This window comes from Propithecus coquereli, unplaced genomic scaffold (assembly GCF_000956105.1).
Source record: "Propithecus coquereli isolate 6110/MARCELLA unplaced genomic scaffold, Pcoq_1.0 Scaffold60, whole genome shotgun sequence".
Lineage (NCBI taxonomy): Eukaryota > Metazoa > Chordata > Mammalia > Primates > Indriidae > Propithecus > Propithecus coquereli.
Window position 1 is genome coordinate 1,321,120 of NW_012151952.1, and position 12,094 is coordinate 1,333,213.

At 38.9% G+C, this 12,094-nt stretch overlaps 1 protein-coding gene across 1 annotated transcript in view; it reads left to right on the forward strand.

Moving 5' to 3' along the window:
- GRM7 (glutamate receptor, metabotropic 7) overlaps positions 1 to 12,094 on the forward strand; it is a 1,039,395-nt gene that overhangs the window by 781,180 nt on the left and 246,121 nt on the right. Inside the window, exon 7 of the mRNA XM_012659244.1 lies at positions 2 to 93. Coding sequence (XP_012514698.1) covers positions 2 to 93 — 92 coding nt within the window. The remainder of the gene's footprint in view (position 1; positions 94 to 12,094) is intronic.

Genomic DNA, 12,094 nt, shown 5'->3' on the forward strand with positions numbered 1-12,094 from the left:
GGGCGTTATGACATCTTTCAGTACCAGACAACAAACACCACCCACCCTGGCTACCGTCTGATTGGACAGTGGACAGATGAACTGCAGCTCAATGTGAGTTCTACTCACCCCTTTCTTCCCTTTTGTGACGGATAAACAGATTTTTAATTTGTTCAGTGAGAAAAATGTTTCTCGTTTGCATGTTTTTGTGTGTGCACAAGTGAACCTGCAACTTGTTACAGGCATCAACAGAAACTGATTTGCAGTCATAACATAACAACGATGGTGAAGATGATGAAGATGGTGATGATAGGAAATGTGCACTGAGTTTTATGCATTATATTCATTTAATCTGAGGCTCAGAAAACAAGTCATCAGCTAACTCTTTATCAAGATCATCCTCTTGGTCAGACTTTTATTTCTTTTTCCTCTGTCCTTCTTTGTTTGGTGGTCATTTTTTTTTTTAAATTTAATGCATTTTAGTGAGTCACTTTGGTTTATACTGAGATTATCTGAGTAATTGCAGTGCTGGTCATTTCTATAATCTCTTTGTATAAAATATGAACTTAAGTAAGCAGACACTTCCTTGTACAAGATTATGTCTGAGTCTGCTAGCTCATATCCCAGCTTGAAGACAGTCAGGCAGAGAAAGAGAGAGAGAGAGAAAACCCTCTTACTCAGCCTTTTTATTCTATGCCAGCCTTGAAAAGATTGGATGAGACTCACCCACATGGGGGAGAACAATCTGCTTTTCTTAGCTACTGATTAAAATGTTAATCTCATCTGGAAACATCTTCACAGACACACCCAGAATCTTTCACCAAATATCTGGGCACCCCATGGTCCAGTCAAGTAGAACATAAAATTAACCATTACAGTTCCTGTCCCAGAAGATTTCTTATCTCTTCCAAAGCTGGAAATTATGCCATTAGGCTTTGTCAATCTATACCTTAGGAAGTACTCTGGGAATTAATGAAAACAAGACTTCTTGGGGAGTGTAGGTTTACATCATTGTTTCTAAGAAGAGAGAATTGTACTTACAGAGAGGGTGAAGCCACCACAGGCCAATGACCTCATCTGCACATTGCCATAGCCTGATATGCTTATACCTGTCAAGTTCTCCCTCTCCTGAGGTCCACCATCCAAATAAGCTGACACTCAGATGAGTCTACAGGGTTCATGATCTCATCCAGGAATGAATGGAGCCAGGCAGCAACTACCACCCATGGCTGAAATGAATGCAAAGGGCCAAAACCAAAAAAGAAGCTTAAAATTATTCTGAATCCAAGGCACACTAAACTTGCAAATAAAAAGAGAAAATAAAAACAAAACAAATAAACAAACAAAAACCCAAAAGGTAAGCCCAAAAGGTAATGATAAAAAGCAGAATCAAAGCAGTATGACCTGGCTTATATAGCCCAGAGTGTGTTTTTATTGAGTGCTGCCTGTGTGATACAAGACAGGTAAGCCAGGACTAAAGGGAGAGAGTTAAGGTCTGTGGTATCTATGGGAAGTGCTCAGGGATTACTGAAGACCAGTAGATTAAACTAGCTCATCAGTCTTCTCTAGCACACCCCCCTGCACCAGAGTTAAATTTCTGACATGTGTCATTTGTCCATGTACAAAAGCGTCCCCCACTGGCATTTACCAACTTCAGATATTACCCAGGAGTTCTTAAGCACACTATTTTTAAGAATTAACATCAACCCTGCTTTTATTTTTCTTTGGCTTGTATTTTAATCCTTCATGAGAATTGGATTTGACTGGCCATTCAACAAATTTTTGTTGTTGTTTTATTTTGTTTTTAAAACACCTATCATGTTATAAGCACTGTGGGAAGCAATGGAGATCAAACAAAGGTGGTCCCTGTTCTTGCCTAATTGACCATCTAGGATGGAGTTACATGGTACTTAAGTAAACAGATATGGATATGGAAATTCCAAAGAATGATGAGAGAGAGGGTAAGAGAGAGAATAAAGGAGGCAGAGAGGGCGGGACCTACTGGATGAGAAGCCAGCAATGTGAAAAGGGCAGAAGACTGGGCATGTGGCTTAGGGGTGGGGTGATCAGTAAGGGAGAGGGAGGAGGGGCAGGAGGAGATGTTAGAGCAGTAGGTCAGTAGGTAAGAAGCAGATTCATACAGTCTCTTGTATTCCATGACAAAATTTTTAAATTTTATTCTGAATGTATTTAAAAGCCATTAAGAGATATTAAACAAGGGAGTGAGGGAGTGACTGCACCAAATTTAGGGATAAAAATTACTTTTGCTGCTGGGAGATAGTAAATTGGAGAGTCACGAGTGGGAGCAGAAAGACCCATGAAGAGCAGTGATAGTGGAGATGCGGCCAAACAAATGGAGTCTGAACCTAGTGTGGGGAGTTGTGCGGTGATGGAGACACACAAGTTGAGAGGACGAAGGTTTCTGGGAAAGGGAGGGGGACATCAAGGATCCCAATTTAAGGATGCACTTCTTAGATATGTGAGACTTAAAATATACAAGGGCCAAAATGAAATGATGGAAGTCTGAAGCTCAGACAAGAGTTGTAGTTGTGAAACAATGTAAGTTGTTATTCTATAGATGGCCTTTAAATGCATTAGGAAGAGAGAAAAGAGAATTAACAGAGGGCTCAAGGCCTCGAAAACCCCATAGAAAAGGATGCAGCTCCATTCCCACTACTCCAAATAGCACACAGTTTAAAGTATGCATTCGGCTTAATTTGCCTGAGAGTTGGACCAACCATATAATTTGGATTTGGGTTGCGGGGGTTATGGAAGCTAGATCAGGGGTGTATGCTTGGCTTGACATTAAGTGGGGACATTTGTGATTCTACTTTGTCATGCTGAGAGTGGTGTGTTAGGAAAGGCGGACAGGACACCTGAATCAGGTGGATGCAGAAGTTCACACTTGGTATTACGTGCAACCTGAAGGAATAAATGACTGAGCCTTGAGAGACTGGGTTAATTCAAGTAGTGTGGCCACTGAGATAGCTGGTCTTGACAAGAGGCCATCCTGTTGACACCTTTTATTGTTAAAATGAATTTGAATAATGTTCCTGGGATGTGGGAGGGGAGGAAAGGAAAGTAGAGGTGACAAGTACAGTACCCAGTGGGCAACCACCCCTTTCACCTGGAAACACAGAGCCACAGGTGTCCTATCCAATGGTTGGTATCCTGTCTAACATCATCCTGCCATGACGTTCCTTTTACTATAATTATTATCATTCCGTTAATATCATATTATCATATATATAATATCATATATAATATCATATATTATCATGTATTATCATATAATATCATATTATCATTCCACTGTCTGCGACAGTGGAATTTGGGCAAATAGTTTTGTAGGTTTGCTTTCGTCTAGTCAACAGAACAAAGCAAAGCATTTCAAGTAAAGAGTATACTTCTCCTTATTTATAAAGACTCAGGGATAGTCTTTCAATCCCCAGTTACATCTTCTCTAGCAAATGAAATTTTCAGGAGAGCTGTCTCTGTGGTCAGTAATTGCAAATAAGTTTCTGAGCCAAGAAATCAGAGTTTTAGGTTCTCGGAATCCCAGTTATGTAAGTCAGACTGTTCTGCCACTCAATATGCAATCCTGTGGAACTTAGGTGTCTAGCAGGGTGCTGTATGCTATGAAACGTCTCATGTACCCTCACTATCAGCATGGTAGCACTGGTCCTTGTCTTCTCTGTGGCCAAAGAGATGACTGCATGGTTTGCTACCACAATATTTCTACATGAACAAGAATTTTGTGGAAGAGAATCACAACTAGAAAAGACATTTACTTTCCCAATTGTAACCTCTACAGCAATAACCATAATTTAATTTATTAGATTTCTATTCTATCTAGAGATTTCATGAAACATTCTTCCTGGGGGAAAGCAGAAGAAGGGACAATGCAACAAATATACGTTGCTCATCAGCAGTGCATCAGGCGGGATGATGGCTCATGGAGATGCTAGGATACATGCAGGGCAGATCCAATCACTCTGAGTTCACATACTAGGGTGACGGCTCTGTAATAGACATATTGAATATTAGGGCTGCAGATAAGCACTGCTTCAGGGAATGCTACCAAAAACTTATATTTGAACTGGATCTTGAAAGATAAATAGTAGTTCCCTAGATGGACTAGAAAAAAAAATACCTTAGAATGAATAATGCAATAATATTTAAAAATTAGGGTAGGAGAATACGTTGGAAAAAAGGCAAGAAATAGAATGTAGGTGCTTAAAAAATTCTAAATTTATGTTGTAAGTAAACTCTATTTACATGATTGGTAATAGAAACTATGGTGATTTTTTTGTTGTTGTCATCTTTCATTTAACTGGAATTAGTAGGAAACTCAGATATGCCAAAAATGTTAATTTTTAAATAACTGAAATTCTCTAAAATGTTAAAGTTTACACACACAAAAAAAGCCATCCATAAACGGCAGCTTCCTGCAGTGAATTGCACCCATTTAAATAGAAGACTGAATGCACATGACTTCACTCTTTCTGGATGACTCCAGTTCTTACAAACTTCGGTTGTCTGCCGTTCTGTAGGACAGATCAACTTTGTGATCTTCTGTGGTTTGTGAGGCTTATTAGCTTTTTCTGTGATTTCTTCCCTGTTGAAGTTACACTTCGCACCTAGAGACTAAAAGCTCCTTCAAGGTAAAATTCATGTTTTAGTCATTGTTTTGGATGCCTAAGAACACAGCACCTCACACACAGTAGGCCTTGGGGATTTTTGTAGTTGTTGTTTTTGTTAATGTATAGTACTGTGTATAATGAACGGGTACTCTTTTTAATGATATTACCTGCAGCCGTCAACCACTTTTTCTCCCTCTGGGATGAACACCTAGAGTTGCCTTTTCCTTTTTAGCCTTGTGATTTTCCCTGAATGGTTCCCAGGGAAGGCAAATGATTCTGTCTAAGCCAATCACTGTGGCCGTAGTGTTAGGCGGGGACCCATACTAACTAAGCCTGCCCAATCGGGATGAGCCACTGGATGCTGCCAGCCATTCTAGGACCCCAACATGCTCTTCTTGGAAGGTGCTGCATCCTCGGGAGCACACCTTATAGGACTCCAGGGAAAAGAAGTCAAAACTTAGAGAAACTGATCTAGGTCATACTGTTTGAGCCCTAGGAAACCCTTACTGGAAGTCATTTACAATGATTGTTCAGTTATCAATAAAGTAAATTAAGACAATTTAGGTAAGATACTCTTTATGTACAATCTCATTCACCATAATAATCAAAAATAAAAAAATAAAATTTTTTTTTTTTAGCATGCCTAGGATGGAAAAGAAAAAAAAATGTCGGCCTCTCCTTTAATAAGCAGAAATTTTCAGATTTTATTAAATGGGGGTGATTAAAGATTAATTTCAAAGATTGTTGTTAAATATTGAATTTTTGTTAAATATTGAATCTTTCACACTGGTTAGAATTTTGGCTCTCATAGACATTTAAAGACATAAGAAAATCAGTTGATTGCCAAAAATCACTGTTTAATAAAATTATATATCCCCAAATCCATACTTGCTTATACCTGCCTATAAAACTGCTAATCACTCTATTGTTTCATAATTGCAACAGTAAAAATGTTTTAAAAATCTAATCATACTCATAATTTATAATGTATTAAATGACATATGTAATAGCCATCATCAAAGTGATGTTGACAAAGGGAAAAACATAGAAGTTGTCAAAATCTAGTACTACTTCAGTTTCAATTTGAAGGCTTCTTTTATGGAATCACCTTGTTGCCCATCATAATTAATAGCTCTTTTCTTATAATTTATAGCTTTATTGTTAGTAATTAGGACTGTAGGCTTTGAAGCTGAACTGATTAAATGGATCTGAGTCTCAGTTCTACCATTACTAGACTTAGAACAGGATCACAATAGGACCAATTTCATTGAGTTATTGTTAGAATTAAATGTAATAATATGTGTAACATACTAAAGCCTGCACATAATGTATGTTCAACAAGTGTTAGACACAAAAGTAACAACAATAACAGTAATTTCACATCCTTAGTTTATTACATGATCTATAACAGCCCAACATGTCAATTTCTAGTGTTTAGTTGGATTATTTTTCTTTATATCCCAGCATGATGATATAGCATGACCTAGCATGATGCTTAGCATCTAGAAATGGCCCATTATATATTAAAAGGATGGGTAGATGAACAAACAGTTGAATGGTATAAATTACTTATGGATGGGGACTGTGTCATTTTTGACGTAGCATTCCTAGTGCCTGTTGGATGGATAGATGAGGAGGTTCTTCCAGAACTCTACCCTAGTCAGCAAATCTGTAGGATTCAGGGATCCATATGAGAACTTGGTTTACCAAATAGGTTCCTCAAGGATTCCCTAAGTAATCTTGTTCAGATTGCAAAGATAGACTATTTTGGTCTTCGAATGATAAGACAGGTCAGAAGGAAAGGAGGAAAAAGGATAGAGGAATTGGTTTTAGTTTTGTTCCAACTGATGTATAATCTTTCAAAACCTGTCAGTGGCTATTTGAGAGCATGAGGTGGAATTACTGCTCTTGAGGGATCAAGTAGAGGACTCATTGGCTATTTTTGCTTTAAAGTGAATTAATAACCAAACCACTGAATCTGATTGCATCTGCCAGCTGCCCCTCTACCCTATAATGCTTACATTAGAGGAAGAGTCAAAACATAAAAGGATTTAGGATCAGATGCATCTGGTCTCTCATCATGGCCCTGCCTGTTACTAGATCTATGAACCAGGACCAGAAAGATCCCTCTGAAAAGATGACATTTAACCTGACCTCCAGTGTGACAAAAATTATTTCCATTTGTCAGCGTCTCTGAATCTGTGATATTTTACAAAAAGTGTTTATAAATCTAGTTCATGTTCAACAAATATTAACCACAGAAGCCACAACAACAATAATTTCATATCCTTAATATATCCCATGCTCTATAACTGCTCAAAATGCCAACTTCTAGCACTTAGCTGGATATTTTTCTTTAAACCCTAGCACCTAGCATAATGCTATTTATAAAACAGTCTGAATTCCTTTACATTTGTCAGCCAACTTGAGAAGAGAGATCCTAAACTAAATACAGATAGCAGGTATATTTGAAACACTCATTACTTGCCAATATTTTTAAAAATTAGGAAGTTCCATAATAATAACTATATTTTTGGCTTCTTTTTAAAAGATCAGATCTGGCAGTGATCTGCCCTTATTCCTATGAAGCAAGAGCTGACTAGATCAAAGAAGCAGCTTTCCACTTTATATAGGGTGTGTGGTCTCTAAGTTACCACAGACGCCACCACTCCCTACTCCTCGACACCCAGCTAACTCTGCTCACTCACATAATCCCCCTGACTGCCACACAGACATTTTATTTCATTCACCTAATCTAGATTTTGAGTAGATTTGAACTTATTTACACTAATTGGGTTGGAGCACATTCTTGACTTTTTATAGTCTCTGGAAATTGGTTTCTAAAAATCAATAATAATATATAAATAGTGTTAATATCCCCAAATGGCCACAGTATATAATAATACTTTCTTCAACTGGTCAATAAATGCAGCTGGAAAGAGAGGGCTGCCTTAGTAAAGAAAATGCTTTTGCTTGGAAACATATTTGTATGTAGTCTGAAACATACTAGAAATGAATGAAACAGAAATTTCCCTTGTTTGTGTCAGCATCGCTTCTAGTAATCAATGGTGTATAACCACGTTCTTTCTATGAATGTCTGGAAGATTAATACTATTTATAATTATCAATATGGTTCTACAAACATGTACATTAGAGAAGCCTAAACCCCCATAAATTCTTGTTTGCATTCTAGGCATTCAAGCAAATCACTTCATGTTTATTAATATACTCCATGTTCTATGGGGAAGTTGTTGCATTTCATTACTGTCTACATTGCGGGCTCAGGATATATATACATACACACACACAGAAAAAAAAGAAATATAATAGGATGGATGAGTTTAGAGAGCTCAACTATCACAACAGGGACTCTCACTAGTTGTTGCCAACCAAAAATTATGAAAGGAAAGAGGGTGAGTTTATATATCACCTGCTTGACTCTTTTACTTGGGAAGCCAAAAATTTTAGAATGACCTGATTATGTTAAAATTAAAACATATGAATTAGATTTGAAGTGGTGTCAAACAACTGGGAGAAAGTCATATAAAGTTGGGCATCATCTGAAGGCCCCTATTTGAGTCCTGCCTTTTCTGCTTGTTGCTTAAGGAAATCATTTAACATCCCTGGACCACAGTTCCCTTATGTAATTAAAATAAAGTAAAATAAAATAAGGTCGAATCAAGCAACATAGCTACCTCACAAGGACATTTTGAGAATGGATTGTGATAACTTCCTGATGTAAGAATGCAAATGAGATCTGTGGTTATGTTTCTTGTGTTGGTTTCCTATTGCCATGGTAAAAAAAAAAAAAAAATACCACAAACGTAGTGGCTTAAAACAACTTTATTATCTCACAGTTCTGTAGGTCAGAACTCCAACATGGGTCTCACTGGGCTAAAATCAAGGTGTCATCAGGGCTGTGTTTCTTTCTACAGGCTCCTAGGGAGAATCTATTTCCTCCTCATTCAGGTTGTTGGAAGAATTCAGTTCCTTGTAGTTATGGGACAGAGGGCCCTGTTTCTCTGCTGACAGCTATGACTGGATCCCAGCTTCTAAAGGCCACCCTGACACCTAGGCCTGTGACACCTTCCTCCATCTGAAAAGCCAACAATGTCGGTTCAAGTTCCTCTGAGCATCCTGTCTCTCCTGACTCCTCTTATGTGCACACATTTCTTTCATTGACTCTTCTGTCTTCCTCTTCCACTTTGAAAGGCCCATGTGACTACATTGGGCCCGCCTACATAATCTAATATAATCTCTCTATTTTAAGGTCTGCAACCTTATTCCATCTGTAAAGTCCCTTTTGCCATATAATGTAACAGATTTACAGGTTCCCAAAATTAGGATGTAGACATCTTTGTGGAGGGTTGAGAGGAATGGATTGTTTTGTCTACCATAGTTCTTTACTATGTTTAATCATTTTGTTTTTCTGGGAAGTCTATAACATCCATATTAAATTCATGTTCTTAAATAGAGAATGCTATAATTTGTGTGTTTGTCCTCTCTAAACCTCAGGTTGAAGTTTAATCCCCAGTGTGGTGGTGGTGGTGGGAGGTGGGTGGTGGTGGGAGATGTTTGGGTCATCGGATGGTTGAATAGACTAATGCCCTCCCTCAGGGGAGCATGACCTCCCACTTTATTAGTCCCCAAGATAGCTGGTTTTCACACGGAGCCTGACACTCCCCCCCCACCCTTTGCTTCCTCTCTCTGTGTGCGATCTCTGCACATACCAGCTCCTTTTCACCTTTGCCATGAGTAGAAGCAGCTGGAGGCCCTCCCCAGATGCCTAGTCTTGAGCTTTTACATCAGAATCCTGAGACAAATAAATCTTTTTTCTTTACAAATTACCCAGTTTCAGATATTCCTTCATAGCAACACAAAATGGGCTAAGAGAGTTAATCTAGTTGTATGAACACACAAGAATTTTATGAAGCTTTGTTTACTTAAATGCCTTTGGTGTCTCATTGAGCTAGTCTATTTGATTGATAAATGTCCTACTCACATTTCTGGAAAGTTTGGGAAAGAACCCTGAATTAAGGGATAAGCAGATAGAATTCCCCCTTGAGTGAAAGGGCAGGAGTGAAGATTAACAAGAAATCTAAGTGGCGCCAACATCATAGGAGAGTTAGATGAGCTTGAGGAGAGAGTCCTGCCGTCCTCTAAGCTTTCCTCAGACTCCCTGCAGATGGCATGGCCCAATCCGCTGCAGCTGAGTGGAACTCCCAATGGGGTTGTGAAACATGAGGTTACAAAGTCACCACTGCCAGGAACCTGGTCAAAATGAGAAGACAGTGACACTTCTCACTCATGTCTCTCCTTGATCCACCTTATAGTAATTCATTTTCTTCTTTCATTTGTAGTAGGATAATACTTACATCATGCTAATTGATGCTTCCCAATCACCCAGATCTCAATAAAGATCTTTTATTCCCATTTTATCCCCAAAATTCCTGAGTATCTTGATTTCGTTGCATTAGATCTCTTTAAATGACAAAGCAGAAATGTGGAACATTTCCTCAAAAAGTTCCTTAAAAAGCTAAATGAAAAGTGACTGTATGAAATAGCAACTCCACTTCTAGGTCTATACCTAGCTCTCACATTCTCTGGCTGTGAAAGGCAATGAAGCAGTAGTCCGTAGTAGTAAATAGCTTGGGATTTGGAGTGTTGACTGCCAACTTCCTGAAAAACTACCAAAATAGCCTGTTGTTAAAGCAAAGTCACATTCATTGCTTACTGCAGTAAGAGAGAATACCACCTTGACAAAGTCTCAGTGGCATCTCAGGAGAGGGAGTCCAAAGGCTGATATTTTTAAGATTTGGGGATCTGGATTAAGGGACTTCTTTTAATGGGGAAAGCTTGATTAGAACTGGGCAAAGTGGGTGATAGTATAATTTTTGAGGACACAGCAAGGAGGATCTGAAACAAGTCTTTTCGAGTAAACAGTCATTTGCTTAGAGGACTTGGCCCAGTTGAGTGATCAGTTGTCCTGAAAAGGGGCTATTTACCCCTATGGCAACTTTTTTTCCCCTGATTTATTGTTCAAATAATGGATTTTCAGGAAGTTCCAAAACAAACTGTAAAATTATTTGTAACTTTATCTTGCTGGGTAAGAATTTCTTGGAATAATAAAATCCCATTGGGGTAGACAGTTTCAGTTTCCTTGATCCTATTAAGCTGGGTGGTTGCAGGCAAGTTGTTCTGAGTTAGACTCTTTCCTTCTATGGTATACTAGCTGAGTGCAGGGGCAGTCTCAACAGAGTTCTGTGACACCTAGTGAGGGCTGTTTGGTGGCATCACTTATAACCATATTCCTGGATAATTTTTGCTGATATGTCATAGGCCATGGTAAAATGTCAAACTTGTCTGCCTTTTCCACTGTCCTTTGACTTTTAGAACCAAAGTAGCACAACCACTGAGCTGTATGTCATCCCAATATACTGCTATTGCTTAAGCAAGCCAATGTCATAATCAGTGCTGTCAGAGCCTTGCTCTGTTTAAATTATAGTGTCTATGTCCTGAGCAGGGGCTCTAGTCTGAAAGAGGTCACTTTTCTGATTACTGTACCTGGAAGCCTCCACCTCCCCACCCTGTCCTCTCAGGTAAGCACTACCATTCCTAGGGATGTTTTGATCAGCCCACCTTTCTTCTCAGCATCTTATGTGTACATCATGTGTACAAACAGTTCCTCCAAAAAAATCTACAGTTGTGTATAGTATCCCCCACCAAAAAAAAAAAAAACATTGAAATGAGCAAAGTCCCCCTCCAGCCCCCAGTCATCGTGCACATTCATAAGTGTGTTTCCCCATCCTGGAAACAAGTTCTGGCTGATCTTTATAGAGCTGCAGTAGCTAATTTCCCATTGTTAAGAATAAAAGTGGTTTTGGTGAATTTTTGAAGCTAAACCTTACACACTAGCGTTTGACTGATTGTGGAGTCCACACGGTAATCTCTGTCCTGCTTGGCAAATGGGTGAGCACATGCTTTTGAATGTCATGAATTCATGTTTAGAGTGCTCTGGGGACATCGAGAAGGGGCTAATTGGGAATTAGGTGAGGTTCTGCAGAGTGAGGGAAATAAGATCTGTCCCTTCAAAGACGTGTAGCCAACTGCATCCTGAGGGTGGCAGGCAGAGACAGAACTAGTCACCAGTCATGTACACAGAAATGACTTTGTCAGTTGTTAAATTACTAAATGGTGGCTTGGTCTTGTGTGTTAAAGTTAACCCCAAACAGCTCTCAGGCCAATAGATGTGCCTTCCTTACAGCCTCTTCAATAAACACTCAATTCTTCAGACGCAGGGGCTATCTTCAATTGCTCTGCTTAACCGTGTTCCTAAGGATGACAGTGAGGAAGAAGTAACAAGCTCAGAACAAGGAAGACAGAAAAAATGTGCTAGGGAAATAATAAGAAGTCTCAATTTCTCATAAATAACAAATGTGTTCTTGATTTATTGTGTGGTGATACTGTAACGG